This window comes from Sylvia atricapilla, chromosome 13 (genome assembly GCF_009819655.1).
Source record: "Sylvia atricapilla isolate bSylAtr1 chromosome 13, bSylAtr1.pri, whole genome shotgun sequence".
NCBI lineage: Eukaryota > Metazoa > Chordata > Aves > Passeriformes > Sylviidae > Sylvia > Sylvia atricapilla.
The window spans coordinates 19800734-19822092 of record NC_089152.1 but is presented as its reverse complement, the minus strand read 5'-3'; the positions used below and the strand labels follow the sequence as shown (position 1 = coordinate 19822092).

Sequence of the window (21359 nt, the reverse complement as noted above, 5' to 3'; positions counted from 1 at the left end):
TAAATGATAGTGATTTCTGTATAATTGATACAGCTTTAAAAGTACATAGAAATTCCAATAAGTGCAACTGTTTAAGTCTTAGATGTAGTCTCCTCCCACATGTCAGCCTTCTTTTTCAGTCAGCTTTCTTCTCTCATCTTGCTTACTGTGTCACCCTTTACAACTTAGATTCTTAGGGTTGCTCTGCATGTTGTTTCCTCACCATTCTCCCACTCAAATGCTTTAGGCTGTTGTTATTTCTGAAAAAAAAAAAAAAAAAAAAAAAAAAAAGTTAATAACAACTTCCTCCCCAACTTCCCTTGTGGAGTCTAGTCATTTAATTTTAAACTGTACTCACTGTTGCAGCCATTGCTGCTTGTAGTTTCAACTAGGTTGGCACCACACTCTGAAGAACTTATCCTTGGAATGGAAACTTTTCTGACCATAAAAAACAAGGAGACAACAGAGAGAGAGAGAGAGAAAAATACAGAGTGTAAAAAGTTATCAAGGAAGAGGCATTAATTGAATGATTTTCAAAATGATTGAAAAAAGTAACATGGATCTTCTCCAGTTACTTTCTAATTAATACTCATTGTTTTTGAGAAGTATGTATTTGAGGGAGAAGAACAGATCAGGGGGCAGTACAGCATTTGGAACTACATGGCTTCTCTCCTGAAGGTAATGTCCTGTTTGTCTTATTTCTACGGTCTTTATTTAAACAATTGGTAAAGAGCACCAAATTATTTAGCAATTCCCTTAGTGTTTGGAAATTATATCAAATTTTCCACACTTGGTTGAGGAGAAGCAAATCTTGTAAATGGAGCTGACCATTTGCTGTCTAGTTCCCTTTCTTTTAATAGTAATCAGACATCTGCTCTTAAGAGTCATGAGCTATTCTCTGTTCTGTCCAGTTTGCGTCCTGTGGTGATATAACTCCTCCACAAAGTCTGTTGTCTTGGACAGCTTAAATGGCTTTATTCCTAGACCCTGTTGTTTTGGCTGGCTGAGTTCCTGTTCATCAATATTACACTTACCTTACAGGTAATCTGGCATTTCAGCATACACTTACGATGAAGTATAGAAATTGCAGATTTATTTTGGTTTTCCCTAGGATCTGTTCTATCCTTCTGAGCTGTATGTGTGGCATTTAGGCTTCTCTATAGCTTTTAGAAAAAAGCTGGCTTATGTGGCTCTTCTTCTCATCAACTACCTTTCTCATTTTTCTTCCTGGTACAATATGTTTCTGGAGGAAGAAGACCAGATGGACCTGGTCTGATAGGTGAATTGCTGGAAGCAGAATATGCCATTTGTTCCTCAGTAGCAGTGTAATAGCAGGGATTTTTGCACATATCCCTGTTTTGCCCATGTCAGAGGGACAGGCTTTATCAGCACTGTTTGTTGAAGAGGGTGGGGGGTTGTTTCAGGATGGAGAGCGGCTAGATTTGCATTTGCCCTGCCTCCATGCACTCTGCAGACTGGAAAAAATAAATCATCAGCTGATAAAAATGTGATGACTCAGCTAAATGTAAAAGGAGAATTATTTCCCACTGTTCACCCAGAGCTTTCATGTGCAGCCCTACTCTTTTATGGATTACTTTCACTGTTAGTTATGATTTAGTTTTATAAGCAGAGCAATTAAACTTCCACTCTTGTATGTTGAATGGATTTGTTTCTAGGGAGCATGAAATGCCCTTGCACATGCTTGGTCCTCAAATCTGCCCCAAATAGCCTGAGAGAAAGAAAACTTGGAAAGGGAGGTACGATGATACAGACAAGAAAACAGAGCACTGAGTTCTATATTCCAAACAATTTGATATATAATTTTAGGAATTCAGTTTCCTTGTCCTGAACTTTAATTAGTATCTCCTCTTCTGCACTCCTCCAGATAACATTACTGTTTATACTAAAATGCCACTAGAACACTCTGCTGAAAGAGCCATGGAAATGCTCACTAACACAGTATCAGGGAAAAGGCTTTCTGCTCTCTGATTGTGGATCAAATGTCTTTGTTAATAAAGTGGAATAGTGGAAACTTTAGCACAGTATGTCTCTTAACATTTTAAACTTAATATATCCTGTCAGGAGGCCAAGTCAAAGATGATGTAAACTCTCAGCTAACCCTTATAAGCCCTAGTTCTACTCTCTTTTAAGACAGAGGTAATAGATGAAGTTTAGAAAAAAGTCTGGATTAATGACAGCTCTTATTCTTAGTGAGACCTCATTCACTCATCTGAAAAGGGGAGTAGATTAAAGTATCCATTGAGACTCCTCATGTGTTGGTCACGTCAGCCAAGAGATGTAGTGTTTCATTTATAGGTGAGTTCTCTAGCAGATGATCATCCTACATCAGCCTCTGAAGTGTAAAGGTAAGACAAGACAATTTTAGCCAGTTAGGTTCTTTTATCTGTACTAAAGAAATTGATAATGGGTTTACAAGATTTCCCAAGTTAGTCTGGTGTGTAAGATAGGGTTCAAGGTCAACTAGGTTATAACTGAGTTGTTGCCCTTTCTATTTTGCTGATAAAGAGGTACTACTATTTGTTCTGCCAGTTATGTAAAGCTTGAGTAAAGAGAAGTTGATGTTCTAACTGTCTAATAAAAGATTTTTCACAGACCTGTCACTGCTGTCCATCTAAGCTTCTGTACTTGGACTATAAAACTCACTAGATCATCTCCAGCTTTTCCCTAATTTTACTGTATGTAAAAGGAAAGGGATCTTTGACAACATTACTCTCTGAAGACTTTTTTTTCTCTTCTCAGAGACAGTTTTACTTTTAAAGAAATACTTTCTGTATCTCTGTGAGACTTGAGTCCATTTTTCTTAAGATGGTTTAAGCTGCATAAAACTTCATAGCAATTTGAAAATGTTTTTTAGTGAATGACCACTGTAGCACTCCATGGCTAAGCATGATTAATTTAACTAAAATTGCTAATGTGGGGGGTATCCTTTACATCAAGGGGTTTTTATACCAACTGTTTTATCAAATGCTCTCTATCTCTTCTAAATTCAGCTGTGGGAGAACCTGGCATTCAGTGGGTTTCCATGACAGCAGCTGAGGTAAAACTAGACCAGATATTCCAAAGGTCGCTCATTGAAAGGCACAGAACAAAAAGGTTGATTTGGCAATGTGACCATGGGAGCACAAAGAATAGAATTTCAAGCCCTTTGGTTATCATAACCAAGAAGAAATGCAGTATAGGAGGAAAAAGAAGAGGCTGCAAGTCTGTGATGGTAAAGAATTACAGGGGCTGTAAGTTGCCTTATAGAGGCATAGAGATGCATAAATACATATTAATGGTATATGGCAAAATGAGAAAAGTCTAACAAAAAGTGCTGTTCTCTACAAATAAAGAGGGGACACAGAAAGTCGACTTGCATTGCAGGTGAAGATGAACGTTTGTTTGGGTTTGGTACAAGTGTAGTAAGTATATATATACAGTGTCAAACAGTTGCCTCAGCCCCGGTAACTGCTTGTTTTCATTCCAAATCCTAATATGTGTAAAATGCTACTGAAACCAACCCTGCAGCACTCACTGTCTAGCACTGATGTTTCCCTTCTACTCAAACATGGATCATCCTGGACAAATTAGTTAGCTTTCTGGGTTGTCCTAAAAGCTAGTAAACATCTGATATACTTCAGAATACTTCTAGAATACCTGGAAATATTCTTCAATTTCATTCTTTCCTTAGTTTTCCTTTTTAGAAAGGGAACTTAGAATCCTCTTATTCCAGTAGAGGAATTAGGAGATAATGACACGAGCTGCTTTGGTTGCTGGTTCAGTAGGAATAGTTTCTGATCCCTAAGCACATTGTTAATTTACTTCGACTTCTCAGTCTTTGAACAACAAAAGGTGGACTAATGTTTTAAAATGTTAGCACTAACTCTAGATAGACTGTAAAATCTCACATGGGGATGTACTATGTGTATTTTTTACAAAGCAACTGTAAGTAAGAGCTTAGAAATGACACTGAGAGAACTTCAAGCCAGGAAGTAAATATTACAAGCAACAAGTTGAGACATCCACATTCATTATGCTGAATAACCATACAACCTTATGGATAATTCATTACATACTTTTACATTCAAATAATTAGTACATGATTACCAGAAGAAATTTCTACTTGATTGAATAGCTTCAGCCTTATGAATTACTTTTACCTGCAAAGGAAGTAGAATGCTCCAATTACAAGAACTCCTAGAAGAAGAAGGGAAGCCAAGAAAGCTGCAAACAGGTCACCTTTTGTTTGGGACTTGATGCTGGGCAGCAAAACCTCCTCACAACGAGCCCCTGTGTAATTCTCGATACACCTGGGAAACCAAGTTGTATTTAGATTAGATGGTAGCTTGTCGTCTGATAAAAAGGACAATGACTTCTTCTGGGTAGAGAACTTGTTATGACACAATTCAAAGGTTATATCTGCTTCACAGCAAGTCTTACGGAATTTCATCTCACCTCATATAAAGGGAATTAGGTATGTTGGGCATCGAGTTTACATTCTGATCCATACTGCTTTTGTATATTACATTTCATATACTCATCACTGACACATTTAATTAATTGAGCCTACTTCTTTAGTGTTAACTGTGTCATCCCACTGGTTTTCACACAGTAATCATGCTTTCTTTTCCCTGTTTCAGGTAACTTTCTGGCTACCTTTGTTGAAGATAGTACTGTCAGCTAAAGAGATCAAGGAAATGGGAATACATTGAGGCACAGTACAGCTTAAACTGCCAAAGTAGTTTATGCAATGTAATAATTCATGCCAGAATATGTTACATGCTTGGTAAATAACCCCCTCTGGGAGTGACCTAGGTAGAAGTCTTCTCTACTATGCTTATTTTATGTGTTGAGCTTATGAAAACTTCTTCTAAGGCAAGGATTAAGACAAATACAGTATTTTATCATGGTAGAATAGTATGTTATTTTATTATAAATAATAAAATAAAATTAGTAATTAATATTTAGTCCAAAATAGGTAGGTTGATGCTAAGCTAATCCCCATTTGTCATGTGTTTTGCACTTATTCTGCAAAGTTTTCTTAAGGAATTGATTTCATTATGGAAAATGGAAAGCACTTCTTTCAATACCTACATTCTGCATGTATTTTTTATATATGTAAATTTGCTTCTCTCTATTTGTAGTGCTAAAGATCCTGCTCCTTCTTGCTATTTCTGGCACTGAAATCATAATAATCTGTGACATAAGCAATTTCAGGCTCCAGCTGAGAAAAATGGACTAAACTGCAACATACTTCAAGTTCCCAACTGCCAATGGCAGCTGCAAGGTATAATTTCAGATGAGGGATAGGAAGGTGGAGAGGGGAGGAACTGCCAAAAAAGAAGAATGTTTAGCATATCTAACTAAGACCAAAAGATCTCTGTGAGTTTTCTAACATGATGCCTGATGTGACTCCCCCTACACTTTCTGTAGGTTATAAACTAGTATTTCAGGACTGCTGTCCTAAACCACTGCACAAACTGTTACTACCCTTTTATTTTAGTTCTTTGTCTTTGGAAATATAATGGAAGATTTAGACACTAAAAAAAGACATCTAATTATCATCATATATTAAAGCTATGCAACTGATCAAACAGACATCATTTACTAAGGACAATCTGAGGCTTTTCAAAGTCATGATGTTTCACTGCTGGGAGAAGCAAGGGTAGGCAGACTGCTCTGATTGCTTGAGATAATGTTCCAGATATTTATTCTAAGTGTAGTGGCTTTTCAGCGGCCTATTTCTGAAATGCTGTAGAATACTTTAAGAGTAGAAGTGTAGTTTGAGTGGGGCATTGTTCTCTAGCAAGTGAGAGAGAAACGCTTTGGAAAGCTGAATAGAGTAATGGAAAGAAAATGGAAGAAGAAATTCATAGGAGTATTCTTGAATAGCAATGAAAACTGGAGAATAATGCAAGGCTAAAATTATACAGGAAGAAAAAAAATAGGTTTTGGCATCAAATTAAGGCTCATGGAAAGGTTCTAAAGAATGAGTGTAAAGGGAGTAAAGTAGCCTAAAGAGCAGAATGAAGCAGGAGGAAGACAAGACAGCTGTAGCTGCATAGAGGATCAGGTAAAGGATGAGGGTTACTGAGCTGTTTTGATACAAGACAGTGAGTTGGTGTGAACAGTGCATGGAAGCTGTACTCATGTTCTGCAAAGACTGTAGAAAAAGTACTGGGAATGTGTTGACAGCATAGCTATACAGTCACTGAGATCATAGCACTTCCTGCAAAACAGAAAACAGAACCAGATGCTTGAGGTAGTCACAATAATTCAAGAGGGGAAAAGAGTTTGAAGGCCTAGGATGGTAAGAGGAAAACTATAGTGATATGAATCCAAAGTTACAGCAGAGAGAAAAAAACCTATACAAAAGAAGCACATGCCAAACTTAAAACATACTCCATGCTGAACCTATTAATTCTGCATGGTCATAATAAAAATAATTTTTTAAAAAAAGTTGTAGAAACATGACTAGCTGGTTTGATAGTACTTGTTTAATTGTGAGCAATGGATTATGGAATACAAAACTACCCATCCACTTTCTCTAGGCTAGCCTGTTGAGACACTTGCTTAAAGTGACTCCATACTATCTAGAAAATGCTGTCATATAACCTAAAAACTACACAGGTTTTCATAGAAACATTAAGAAAAATTAGGATGAGGTATCTCTGGGTTACATTTAAATAATAAAATTATAGCTAATGCAACCAAGCTGTGGGGCATTTCTGAAAATCCAGATGTTCAAATATTAGTTTGAACAAGTTTTTATAGTCACCTTTCCTGATGTACAAATAGTTAAAGGCTTATGTTAAAGATAGAAGCAACTGATGCTTTAACACAGCCAGGAAAGGTTTCTTCTGTACGTCCTTTGCTAAAATAGGTGAGAAAGAAACTAAGCAGACTCCAGTAATTAGCAGTGGTATTCTCTCTGCTTATCCTGTTGCACTAGCAGAGCTCCAATCATTTCAGTGGAGTTACATATGCAGTGACTGCAAGCAAGACAGAAACATAGCCTCTAACAAGCAAGTGGGCTGAGAACATAACCCAGAATGATGGTGTCTGTACAGCATCTCCTAGAGTCAGTCTTACTGTACACAGCCTTAAAAGCTAGAAGCAACTCAGTTTATCTTATTTATAATGGATGCCAAAAAGTAGAGCACAAGTTAAGAGCAGTTGTTGATATGGCAGGCACTGGTGCACCTGCACTTGAATGAGTTGGGGCAAAACCCAGAGGACCCTGGTGCAGGCTGTAGTAAGGAGGCGTTGCACTCACTGGGTTTGTGTTCACAAGCCAGGTGTTGCTGTTGCACATTGTCTGCATGCTGTTAACCTGCTGTTGCTGCACATGCCTGGTTGCCTTTAAACGGCCCAACTATGCAGCATTCTAGAGTTGATTTTTAAAATGCAAAAAAGGTCTTTCCCCCTCTAAGAAAATGGAATTTTTAATTCATAGTTGAAAGACCGCAGCTTTCAATGTTTGAGGAAATCTGTGACAAAAACCTCCCATTTTCAGCTGGCATCCAGAATTCTGCTGTCTTAGGTGGCTGCACACACATGCACACACATGCACACCTCTAAACAGGTGAGAAGAGCCAGCCTTAAATGTTGTATGCAAATGTCCTGTAGCAGCTCTGGACAAAACGCCAGCATATGGAAAGAAATCTATAGAATCTTTCAGCACAGGGTATTAATCACATCACATCAATGCAAGGTGGATGAAAATAGACTGCATTGGATAAGATGTCAGGAGACGACCAGCAGGTCTGCAATTACATTGATCCTTTACAATTACATTGATTCTTTGCAATCTGATGAGTACCTAAAACATAACAGCCTTGCAGTAATATGGGCATTACTGCTGTCTCCTTTCAGATGCTGTTTGTTGGACAGTGCAAATGAACCTATGGCACCGGGATTTAGTAAGAAGGTAAAGTTTCTTTCTTTGCCAGACTCTAAGGTGGGCATCATAAGGAAGTATATAAGACTGTAAAAGTAGCAAGTAGAATTTGAGTCAAATATGCACACAGATTCTCACTGCTTGGCATTATACTATCAGGGTGTTGACTTTAGTTTTCACTTAGTCTTCCTTTGGTCAGGAAAATCTTGATTTGTTCTTGGAATAAAAACGACTTGCATGTACATACAGAGCTCTGAGCAGAAAAATATGATAAATTATCTGCTTATCAATGCAATTCAGATTACATGGCAAATAACTTCAAAATCAACATAATCTTCAGTCTGTTGCAGACCCCTAGAAGTTGTCCTAATCCATATAGTCTAAGAACATCCAGTAAATATGAAAAAAAAAATTTAGAGCCAAAGTGAATAAGCAGTGGCAAAGTTAATTGGACACCTAAGCAGCTTTTAAAAAAGTTATGCCTTAAGAGAAATTTCAAAACTGTTACTCTCTATACATAGAGAGTAAATTAATATGCTCCTACTGGAGGCAAGTTGAAAGAATGGGTTATTCTTCCCTAAAAGAATGGCTTGTTCTCCCCTCCCTTAGCTATGTTTATATGGCACGTTTTCCATATCTGGCAGCTGTATTAATTTGGATTGCTAACAGTTTTCAAACACATAAGATGATAGTGTTGGATTTTATATTTTATGTCTCATTAAAAATAAATCTTAATTATTGACTCTTTTTTAGCTATACTTTTGGTATATATTCTAACTTTTGTTACTACTTTTCAAACCAAAATTAGAACTGAAAAATACTAATTGGACAGTTTGTTTTCAGAAGAGCCTAAAGGTACACTAAAGTGTACTTTTGGAGGCAGAGAAAGACGAAAAGCCCAGATGAGTGGGAGGCCCTTCTTCCCTGGCAACTTGCAGGGGGCATATTCTGAAGGCTGAGAGCACAGCAAGTATATGACTAGTGGGGATGTCTGAAACTGGGAATGAAAGGCCATCCCAGAGAGCCAGGCAAGGGGGGAGGACACAAAAAGTGGTAGAAGGACTGCATGGGATTTACTGGATTACCAGTAAAGAATAGGAAAGGTGGAGGAGAGATTCTATTAGGATGGAACCAAAGGAAGAGAAAATGGAAAATATGTCCTTGAAACATACACAGGAATTTAAGGGAGGAGATTTCCAAGGTCTGCCTATGTGTCTTGCAGTACTTAGCCCTCCACAGAGTAGGATACCTGTCCCAAAATGAGAGCATTCATTTAATTTCTGTGTGTATAGCCCTCTGAAGCAGAGTTCTGTATGTATTGTCTTATACCATCTGTATTTTGCTTGAAATACAAAGAATGGTCTCAAGAAAAAAATGGGAGTATCAGAGCTTCCCCTAAGAACCCAAAATCTTCACTTAATTCTGCAGTGCATTAATTAGTGATTATGGGACAGCTGTGCATCAGGTGCTGAGGCAAACAGCTTTCAGCCTTGTGTTTTATGATACATCTGAGGCAGCTGCCTTTTCCATCCTTCTCTGTCCTGCTGCCTGTTTATTTAGTTCATTTGAGTGTTCCTGGGTTTGAAGCTCATCTGGTTTATGGTGACAGGTGTGTCTTATACTGCTGAGAACATTAACTCATTGTTAGGAAAGCAGTGAAGAAAGATGGCAGCTGAGCAACCTCATGTTTTAACACAGATCAGCTGTATTTAAAATCTGCTACCGTTGCACATAGAGGGGGATCAACTAATGTTCTGTAGATATTAAATATCTGCCTGATGTATATCCATTTCAGAATGATAAAAATAACCAAAATTCCAAAGATAAACAGCAGCTCCTAATTTTGAGCATGCTACAAAACACCTACCTCTAAAGAATGATGCATTTTTGTTAGTGTTATGGTGAAATTACTTCCACTCATGTTGCATAGGGTAATCTGGACTAACTCTGCTGAGCACAACACATTTGTGTAACTAAGTGCCCATGTTAAGGCAAATGTGTTTTAAGGTATTTTTAGTTTGCTAGTCTGTTCTTTCTCCATCTCCTCCTTTTAATTAATTATCATTCAGCCCTTGATTCTAAAAGTGATTCGAGTTTTCTTTCAGTAGGAGATGATAATTTGAGAACACTAGGGAGCTTTGGGTGGGATTTGGCAGAAACCTTCATCAAAGAAACTGCGCAACTCTGTGATGATGCCAGTCATGAAGTTCCAAAGCACCAAATATTTTCTGAATTCTGTTGAATAGTGATGCATTTTTTCTGTTGTTTCTATTCACATCACTGCTGATTACTAAGATATCTGTGTGTAAACAAAACTTTTCTCATCTATAATTAGCCTTCTCTGACTGATTAAGGAACATGCTTAGAATGATGATGTGCTTAAATAGAATGCTGCTATTTAAACCCATCTAACTTCATAATCAACCACTAGATACAGAAAAAGTAGTTGATAATTTAAATGCAATAGGATTGGCTGAGTATAACAAAAATGCTCTTAAGATGTTTCTTCCCTGCTTCAGCAGATCATAAAATCCTGTAGTACTGAATTGAAAATTACTTCATTTGGAGCTGTTAAAGTGGAAATTATCTATGCTGGCTAGTTTGTGCTCCTGAAGAATGAATTTTTCTGAGTATTTGTTACTCCATATTTATAGTTATTGCACTGAATACATCTTCCTACACAGTCCAGTAGTTGAGAGGGTGCTTTGAAACTGTTTAACTGCTGCTCTTTAGTTTAACCATTCATTTTTCATTTATGTAAAATAATACAGGATTCCTTCTAGAAAAAAAATCATGTATTTTAAAATATTTTACTTTTTGTTTGTGTAGTATTCATTTTATATTGCATAAGCTTGCAAGGTTTAGTAGACAGAATAAATTGTCAAACAGCACTTGAGAGCTTTAATCTCACTTCTGGATCTGATTCGGTGTGACACTGAACAATGACAGTGATATGCTGTGTATATTTTTCAATGAGCATTTACCATAAAATTGCCTCTTTTCTCTCTCTAACTGAATGAATTTATGTGCTTAAATATTTAGATTGAACTGTCCCAAACAAAAGAAAATAGTATTTTAATTTGGCATCTGGGAAAAGAGGTGGTTTCCTTTTCAACTATTTTATCCAATTATCATTAGTTATAGCTCAAGACAGAAGAGGGAACAGAAGTTGCCATGGAAGAAAAAAGGTAATATCCTTAAGTGTATGTAATATTTGTCTGAATGCCTATTTTTTTTGTTAAGCAAACCCATTAAATCTAGCACAATTTAGTTTGATGAATGATAACTCAAAATTAGTAAATGCAGAAACCTGAAAAGTGACAGTTTTATTTAACGTCTTACATCTTGGTAAATCAGAGAATAAAAACATAGGGCAGTATTTATGCAGGAAATGTATCCACATGCAAAACCAGGATGTGCTTTTTTCCCAGTTTGCTACATGGGCTTCAAAAGAAAGCATGGTTCTGTTATGGAGGAGTGTAAGAAGTATCTGTATTTGCTGCTTTGATATTTCTTTATCAAGTAGTCTTTGGCTGTCACTATAAAGCTGCTCTTTGAGTATTTCAGCAAGATTCGAAGAACACAGTAAGTCTTGCATTACATTCTTTTTTTTCCCCTTAAAAGATTATATTATTATATCTCTGCATTTTGTTCAGGTCAGGCCATTTTATGTTACAAAAAATTTTGCAATATAATTAATTTGTTAACAAAACTGTCCTTTGCCTTTCTGAATGCCTTTCCCACAGTCTATATTCCATTAGGTAAAGGGTATTTTGTTCTTTCTGTATCATAAGGAGGAAATGTGGCTCTAAATAGATATAATCCTGAATGCATACATAACTGAATACTGTTTCACCTGCCAAGCAAGTATACACCAAGTATACACATTTATTTTTCATATTGCCATGTCTCTGTAAGCTAGGTAAGCAATATGTAATTAGTATTTTCTTTTAGATAATGCTTTAGCAGTGATTCCTTAAAGAAGGAAAATGGAAAAATAGTCTTTAGACAGCTACTGTCCAATACACAAACTTTAGTTTCACTGACCTGCAGAATGGACTGGATACAGTAGGAATCATATAACAAATCCCTCCATTTAGACAAAAAGATCCATAACTGGTGCCACAGAGTTCTTCATGATCTTAAAAATAAGACAAAAAAAACCACTGAGAAAAACAGACTTCAAACCCAAAAAGCATAAACTAGCACACAAATGAAACCAGCCTATGAGCAAAAAAAGTTATATATCTTGCCTTCCAGGCCAACAACACAGAGTGCTGTTTTGCCAAAGTTTCATGTAACAATAGGCAGAAAATATCACCAATTTATCACCGTATCACTCGTGAAACACTTAAATTAGATGAATAAATCAAATTTTCTCTTGCAGTGAGAGGAACTTTTGAATTCTCCCTTACTTCCTTTGCTTTTTCATGACCACTCACCATAGTGAGTACAGTGATTCACATGATGACCGAAGTGAAGTCTGGTTTGTCCTGTTCCAGTGGCACAAACTATCTTTAGCTTAGCTAGCTCCTGCAATAGAGGCAGTCCAGATACACCCAGAATAGTCCCAGGTAAGGGCCAGGACATTCTGAGGCTGCTCTGGGCTGCATTAAAGCTGAATTGTAGTACAGTGGGAACCACCAGGTTTCCCCACCCCGATTCTCAATGGCCAAACCAGGGGACAGCCTGCAAACACTCACTTATGTACAGGACTGCTGGCTACATCATTTCCACCCATCTCAAAATGGCTTTTACCTAACTCAGTAGGCTAATTAGAGGAATCCTTAATGTGTTAAACATAATTAGGTATTCTAATAACACCCCAAATACAGGACACTAATGTTGGCACTTGTAGCAGTACTTGTCCATTTTGTGCTTAAAAAGCGCATCTAACTGTAACACTTGACTCTTCTAGAAAGCAGTCTAAATTTGGAAGTTGGACTGAATGTATTTATGACACATTTAATGCATCAGTAACTCATTTCATACATATGAATCTAATATTTTTATATATTTCTTCCATCTTATGAAACCACAGTATCTCAATCAAAACAAAAATAGAGCAGTCTTCTGACATCACAGGGGTGTTAAGTGTTACCTCACACTTTAGGTGTTCTTGCTGTTATTTCTGCCAGAAGTTCTGAAAACAAGAATTCTGCTGTGTCACTATTTATATATAGAAGACATGTTCTATACATAGCATAGAGTTAAGTGGAATAAAGATTTTAGATTTCTTATTTGTCTTTCAAGAAAAAGAGGGTTCCCCTTTATTCCTGCAGAAAAAAAAGTAAGTATGGCCATAAGACATTCTACCCTAGAGAGACCTTCTACAGCTTCTTATCTAAAATAAGCCAGGCTTTTTTAAGAGTGGCAGAAATGCTCAGCTACTTCTACCTCTGTGCAACAAAACCACTGTGCATCCTGCTATCCTCTAGGCCAGCACTAGCAATTTCACTCTCCCTTTTTTTCTTACATTCTTCCCTTTCTATGACAGCATATTGATGTAAGAGTGTGAGTAAAGTCCTTACATTATTTTAAGATGAAGAGAGTTATACCCCAGGGCCCAAGAGGAATTCAGTTTCATGTTCCTGTTACTGAAGTGCCAGCATCCAAATGGTAACTGGACCTTCTTGGCCTGTGTGCAGATAAATTAGGAAGCTGGAGGAGGGGAGAAGAAAGGCTGGAAAGATTGTTTATGTTTGACCTTGTTGCACAGAAATGTGTGTTCTGTCATACCTTGTTAGAAGTTAAATGGAAATTTATTTTAACTCTGAAGCTTTCTGTGCTTGTCTGTTGGCAATTCATTTACTGCAAGTTCACAATTAGAAGACTTTTAACATTATTTTGTATGGGTAACTGTAAAATTGCAATAGAAATAAAATGGGAATGAGAAAATACCAGGAGGTTTTTAAACAGGAACTACAACTTAGTTGATTTTAGGCTATTCAAACAAAACAGTGGACCTCCTGTGAGGGAGGCTTGAAGGCTACATCCTTCAGTTGAAGGCTACATCCTTCCTTAAATGGAGAGAGGGCACTGAACACATCAACAGTGTATCGGAATATCCATATAATTTTAAGAATCAAGTGAGGAGAAACAAAACTCTCAACTTTGACCTGTTCTCAACTCTGTTAAGTCTCTGAGGGAGTTAACTGTTAAAATTCTACCAGATGGAAACGTAAGATGACAGAAGGTAGGCCACACAGAAAAATCCTTTTAAACAGCTCATGGAAAGGTTTCAAAGAAATTCTCATGAGACTTAACGAGAATTTGTTAACTTCCTTAAAATCCTGCCTTATTGGTTCTGTTTCTTCATCTTTATGCAGAAATAGACCTGTCTCTCACCGGCAAAGGGGCAGAGTACTGAAGAATGCTAAATGCCTCGAGTCATTCAGGCCTTGGAACATTTGGGAGAATGAACACTGTTAAGGTGTGATCTTTGTATCAAGGACCAGCTCTGCAGCCCAACCAGACATTTCTGTTCTGGCAAAATACCTCAGGCATTTTCTCTTAGGTCTTTCAGAGAAAAGTGAGAAAGGTGGAGAGAGAGAACAGAAAGTGCATAGGAAGCCTTTGAAACCTTCTTGATTGTAATTACAGACAATTTTTCTATAGGCTACTTCTTTCTGGAGATAGACTTTTCTTCCAATACTAAGGGGAAAATGGTAACCTTAATTTTAGCAGTAATGAGAAAGTTGAAGAAACCTCTATGTCCACCTAGATCAGGTGCCCCTTTTTCAATTTAGTTGTGCTTTTCATTAATTCTATTTTGTGTATTAATACTTTGCAACTGATCATTAAAACTACCTAGGTAACACAGTATAATGTAGGTGTTAGAATTATGAAAAACAACAAAAAAAATTAAATTCAGGAAGCTTTAACACTAGGCAAAATATTACTAACAAATTGTAATTTGCTTCAATACAAAAAATAGGTATTATGGTACTCCACACCTATGGTACTGAAATGCAGTAGCTTGCTGCAAATTTCAAAGTTACAGTTCTGTTTCTGTAGACAGGAAAGTGTGAAAGCACCAGTTTATCCCTTTAAATCTACAGTCAATGAAGCAGAAGGGTGTACTGGAGAATCAGAAGGGTTTCAATACAAGCCAAAACCCAATTACATTAGCATTGGTGAATGTGTCATGATTTTTCATGAGGTAAGTCAATACATTATATTAATCTAAAAATGCAAATTGTATGCTTTGAAAGTTAAATGCATACTACAGTCACACTCCATAATCAAGACAGAAAAGTTTAACAAGTCAAGAGATGATGGACAATTAAAAAAATACAAAAGATTTAGCTTTGAAATTAATAGAACTATATCAATGTATGTTGTACATAACACATAATTATGTATTTTGATACCCCCTTCTGTGTGAGAGATTAAAGAGAAGTAGGACACAAAGTTGTTTTTTGGTTTTTTTTAAGTTGAATTTTGGTGGAAGAAGCAAAGAGGAATAAAATGAGGTTGTTCTTTCTAATGCTAGACTGGATATTTAAAACTGACTGAGGTAATAGCAGACTCTAAATACACTTATTCTTAATTACTTTTTTTGAGGACTTGCACGTGTCCTGGTTTCAGCTGGGATAGAGTTAATTTTCTTCCTAGTAGCTGGTACAGTGCTGTGTCCCTAAACTGTCTGGTCTGTTTGCATTTAAACTTTTGTAACCTGACTGTCCTGACTATTAAAAACAAGCAAATGCAGGCTCAACACCAGCTTAACTCCAAAGAGCCAAGCCAGCCTTGATGTTGACTCAGCTGTCTTGCCTAGTCCAGAGGCTAAAATAATAGACTGCTAACACAAAGAGGAAGAGAGAGGAGTGGGAAATGTTGACAGAAGATAAAAGGGGGCTGATGCATGCTTCCTCACTTGTAAGCAACTTTGGACTGTATCCTAATCAATCACAAACTGAAATATTAGGACTGATCAAAGCAAACATCTCCTTACAGAATTTGTACCGCTGGCTGGTAAACTCTAGTGAGGGATGGCATCTCTGCAGAGCAGTTGTGACAATCCCAGTGGCAGCTACCAAAATTAATGCAATTTTAATGAGTTCGAATTATATAGGTGTATGTATCCAAGTAAAGACTTGGAAAAAATTACCTGTTCGCATATTATTCTGACAACAATTTTTGTTCTTGGTCAGAGACAACAGCACCTAAAGACAAACATGTAAATTAAGCATGTGATTTTTGAACCTGGTGGTTTTTCCCCCGAAGAAACAGCTATTGGAATGCAGCTTTCAGTGTTTCTGCTAAGACATCTGTTGCACTCTGACAGTAATGTACTGTTATATGTAAGTTCCATTAATTCACAGTTAATGGCAAACATTGAAGTCTGCTGCCAAGTTCAGTGAATCCCTGAAGGCAGAGCAAAACTAAATTCAGACTAAACCATGTTTAAACAATGCATATTTTTGAAAAACTGCCATGCTTATTCAGAATTGCAATACCTGATGCATTTAGGCAGTCTGATTCTGGCTAGCTAATTGGATTGACAATTGCACCTTGAAACACAGTGCACACAACTGAACCATTCTCAGACCGCTAATTAATCAGATAAGATCTTGGTGATAGAATTCTTCCATTCCACAAACAAGGACTTTCCAATTTGTCATTTCTCAGAGCCAATATGTGTTTCACTGGAGTGTTCCTCATGTCTGGATGTCAGGTGAAATTAGTAATGTAAGCTGTGAATTTATCAGAACTTGTACAATGATTTTTAAAATCTACAATAGAAACCCTCTGCCTGGACAGAAACCAATGTTCACTTGACATTGCTAAAAGAAACTTATTCTGTAGGCATGCCAACTCTGTAACCATCTACCCTAGCTATGTTTTCTTGTTAGGTATAGTCAAAGTTCACTGTACCAAATAGGTTACTGAACAAGTCTAACAGATCATTTTTCCATGTTTGCTCTTTCTTTCTTCAGAGTGTATGCAAAATAAATATTTAAGCAAACTGTCCCACATTGGAAGAAAGAAGATTTTTCCCATTAAATTATCAAGTAAAATGAGTTATCAGCTTTATGAGCAATAGTTGCCTATACTGCAGCTTTAACTAACAGAAAGCTGACTTTCTGTAGAGGCCCATTTCAAAAAGTGTAATGCATTTTTACTTACTTTATAAGTAGATGGTTCTGGTTTTCATGGGACCTCAGGTGGCTTCTCTCTCTTTTTAAGTGTCCTGTCCATACAAGAAAATCTGAAATGGTACTTCCCTGTGACACTGGGCTGTAACAGCAAGGTCCCCACCCAAAGGCGTCCTCTTGAGCTGGCTCACAGGTACACTTTGCTCTGTGTACAGAACCAAGAACAATTATCATAGCACGTGGCACGAAGAAACAAATGAACAGGGGTCACTTCAGAACTAAAATCCAGTTTTTAAAAGAAATAAATCATCCTGGAGATTCATTTTTCTAGCAGTCAAGATCTGGATTCTATATACAGTGTTAAAAAGGTTTCAGTGCAGTATGGATGAGGTTACAACAAAGACAAACGTGTACAGGGGCCAAGTACAGAACAGGGTAACACCCCGTCATGCTCACAGGATCACTTGCATATTTTTCTAGGGTTACCAGCACTAGAGCTTATTGCTGAATTCAAAATACTCACATAATGTAGTACATAAAAATTGTATCATATTTTACACTGACATCAAAAATCTGATTTAAATTTGTGTTTGATTGGAGCAAAGTCTTTGTTCATTTAGTTTCCCTTTTCACAGAAAGCTCCAGAAAACGGTACAATATCCAAGAGCTCTCACAAAATATAAACAGGATATAGAACCTAAATTTCAGACTAGCTCATGTGCTAGATTTAATTGGGATAGGTATCATTGAATTAACAAAATAGCTTGAGATTTGCTACCACCAAAAGGGGATCTTGCATCTCCTTTCCTTCATCTTACTGTCAGTATATACCTCGGTATCTCTGGTGCTGCTCCTGGTCTAAGTTTAACTTTTCCAGAAGATGCTTAAATCCAGGGATCTGGCAGAAAATCCTTAGGAGAAGCTGACAGTTTTCTACTGCATCAGTGTGTTAAATGGATGTGCTATGCAAGTCATCAGCTCTTGGGACTAGGACTAATTGTTCCATGAACGACAAATTGTTTATAAACTGAGTGCAGAGAGCACGACAGCTTGAGAAAGGCTGTGGGATTACCAATTATTTATTTTCAAACTTCACTGCCTGTGCATTCAAGAAAATAGGGGGTGGCAAACGGAGGGAGTGAAAATACTTCCTCACCAATGTGAAAGCATAATTTTATTTTTTAAGTTCTGGTAGTAAGTATCACAATATGGGTCTAAAGATGGTTTCTGAAAGAGGTGTTGCTGACAGCATTCACAGTTTTGACTTTGTTTTAAGACTGAAAAGTACATCATTAGGTAATCGTGTATTTAGATGCTTTTCTCTGAGGTGTTGTACTCCAAACAGAAGTTCAATTGTGTATCAGTGTTCTAAAAGGAATAAACTGGACTCTATCTCATTAGAGAATAAGATGATATATTTAAATAAAAGGAGGTACTACAGCAGAAATTGTTGCTAAACTTGATTCTAACTCGCTTACACCTGTGTGTGCCCTGAGCTCATACTAGAAACACTAAGATCATCTGTGCACGTTCCTTGCGCTTTCCAAACTGAGTGTTCCTCTAGATGCAGATGGGGCCTATGCTCACAGAAACTAAACATCCAATTGCATGAATGCTCAAATGTTAATCTTCTATGTATCTTGGGAGTTTGTGAAAGGTTACTTTGTATATCCAGTTAAGAGTATTTTAATCTGAAATTCAAAATATAGCCTGTTTTGCTGTGTACCAGCTTGTTGAAAAATCTTACCAGTTCTATCCTTTTCCCCTCATCTCTGTCATCTAAACTGATATTAATAATAGTAATGCATTGTTTGAGATGCTTATACATTAAAGTTAGGTCACCTGTGTATACTGAGATATATTGGAACAAGTCTTGAACTTGTTAGATTTGTCTTTAAATGAATCTGTGTGCTTTACTCCCCATATATTTAAATCAGAATCTGTTTTGCATTTTGGTTTTGTGTACGTTTACTCGTTACCTGGCCTAAGCATCCACAGTACCTGTAAGTATTAATGAGCAGATACAGATAAAAAGCAAGCACTGAATAATTATTTGGGTTTTGGTTTATGGATCTTTGCTATTTAAACATTCTTAAAATTAATCTCTATATAAACTCTCCCCCGAATGAAAGAAGATCGTTTCAGTCATGTGGCTATTTCAAATATACATTGTTTGTACATTTAGATTAAATTGCACCTTATAACTATCTTTGAAAATGGGATTTTACTGCATTATGTATTCTTTCTAAAAATCAAAAAAGGTAAAATCTCATTCTGCCCCAATATTGAGCTCAAATATTTGTGTCATGAAAACAATGAAGCGAATTTTTTTTTAATTGCTTACTATGCTGATTGAATATAAATTTCTGTCTGAGATGTCCTTGATACCTGTCAAGCAATCACTAGTCGACACCTCGTACTTTCTCCAAGAGCCAGGAACTGTCCTGAAGTGTTGTTAAAAGGAGTTTGTTTTTTTCACCTTGGTGTAACTTCTCATACCTTCAGTGTCTGAAGCTATAACTGATTTGAGCACAGAAAATCATTAGACATGAGAAAAAATCCATCAAACTGCCTGAAACAAATGAGGATCTCTATAAGGAAGAATTCTGGATGAGATCTTACAACAAATCTGTATAAGAACAATGTTTTACATACTGGAAATTTCTTTTAAGATGGGATAACCAAAATATCAGGAAATCCTGACAAAAGACAGGAAGCTAAGGCAGATGACAAATAGCTCACAAATCTCAATGCGCTTTGCTTGACAGGTAATGTTTTTGAAAACGGTTCTTCAAAATTCTTTCCATTGCAGTTTTCTGAAATGACAACAAAAGACTGAGTCCTCTTATCTTAGGAATCCCTATAGCAAAATTTAGGTTTACATTTTCATTTTTATCCACTAAAGTATGTCTAGGATTAATTATATTCTAAAAGAGGGGGTAAAGCTCTTGTCATGGTGTTGAAATTGAAATTTGAGACACTACAGTGAATGTCATGGAAAACTTTCTGTTGCCAAAATTTCCGAAGCAGCCTGCAACCAACTGCAAATTTCCACCTGAAACCCGTTTTATTGTATGAGATATTCATACAGACATTGGCAAAGCAACAAAGTTGAGGCTTCTGTCCAATGTAACTATTGTAGTCATACTACAACTTGCTAATTTGGAGATAGAGATTTCAGTCTCAAGCTTGTGTGTGCTTATGTGAGGGGAATTATTAAATCTTACAAGACCCTTGCATTTAAAAAAAATCACTATCAGCCTTGGAAAACAACCCCCACCACTATTCTATCATTTCGTGTGCTTACTGATTTCTTCTTTGGAACTTTTGCTTTCGAGTTTCATCCCTAAGTCTTGTAAAAAAACAGCTGAAATGAATGCCACTTAAAGTTTCTATCTGCTTGGTTAATTTTTATTCATACCTCAGTGGCAGATGTAGCATCTCTCATAATGTCAGCTCTCAAATGTCAGTAATTTCAGATCCAGTAATCAGAAGTCAAAACATCTGTATTACAGGCTAACATACAAGTAGACAGTTTAGCACATGATGAGATAATACAGTAGACCAGGGCCACTTAAATAATCTTGAGTTACTAAAAATGCATGTCATAAGAGTTTAGATATTTACTTTGCATGGCAGTCATCAGGAATCAAGTGTAACTAGTCTTCATAATAATGATTTTGATTTTTTAACATTCACACAGCACTAATAGCTGGTTACTGCTAACAGCAGCTTTTCCAAAGCATAGGGGAGGTAATTGTCAAAACCAGAATTTCAGTCTCATTTCAGTCTCTCTATTATTTTGTCCATTTAAAGCACGTTCGTTCTTAACCTTGGGGTGGTTTACTTCCTTTTTTTTTTTTTTTTTTTTTTTTTTTTGTGTGTGCAATTAATTTTGTATTGAGTTAATTCGTTCTACTTAAACCACGGCTTACCACAGCAAACGGGTATTCTTAACTCTGCTGGTGTAATCTTTCTCAGACATGCACAGGACAATCTGCTGAATCAACGTAATCCCTAATCCGCATGCTGTAATCCCGCAGCTGCTCGCCCCGGCGCCGTTATGTAATGCCGGCCTCCCGGGAAGGGAGCGGAGCGGGCCGAGCCCCGGCCGTGCGCTCCCCGCGGCAGCGGGCGGGGTCCGGGCGGGCGCGGGGGTCGCGGCGGGGGCGGGGCCGGGGGCGGGGCCGGGGGCGGGGTCCGGGCGGGCGCGGGGGTCGCGGCGGGGGCGGGGCCGGGGGCGGGGCCGGGGGCAGCGGCCCGTAGTACTACAGCGCGCGCCGCCCGCCGCCGCGATTGGCCCGGCCGCGCCCGCGTGACGCGCGGGGAGCGCGCGCGCGCCCCCTCCGCTCCCGCGGGCCGAGCCGCGCGCCGGCCCC

The 21359-nt window shown here is 37.6% G+C and overlaps 1 protein-coding gene across 1 annotated transcript; it reads right to left on the bottom strand.

Annotated features, from left to right (window-relative positions):
- NRG4 (neuregulin 4) lies at nucleotides 1-21064 on the bottom strand. The gene is made up of 7 exons (XM_066328764.1): nucleotides 20916-21064; nucleotides 17012-17185; nucleotides 15993-16047; nucleotides 11927-12020; nucleotides 4140-4289; nucleotides 338-417; nucleotides 1-239 (listed from the first exon to the last, which is right to left on the bottom strand). The coding sequence occupies exons 3-7, from the start codon at nucleotides 16000-16002 to the stop codon at nucleotides 223-225; spliced, it is 351 nt and encodes a 116-aa protein (XP_066184861.1). The 5' UTR covers nucleotides 16003-16047; nucleotides 17012-17185; nucleotides 20916-21064; the 3' UTR covers nucleotides 1-222.
- Nucleotides 21065-21359: the final 295 nt, after the last annotated feature.

What these genes read in the sequence shown, in the direction of transcription:
- NRG4 (XM_066328764.1), bottom strand. An exon ending in GTATCCAGTCCATTCTGCAG is followed by an intron (nt 4,290 to 11,926) that starts GTCAGTGAAACT and finishes TTGGTTTCCCAG; the next exon opens with GTGTATCGAGAATTACACAG. An exon ending in GCATTCTACTTCCTTTGCAG is followed by an intron (nt 418 to 4,139) that starts GTAAAAGTAATT and finishes TTTTATGGTCAG; the next exon opens with AAAAGTTTCCATTCCAAGGA.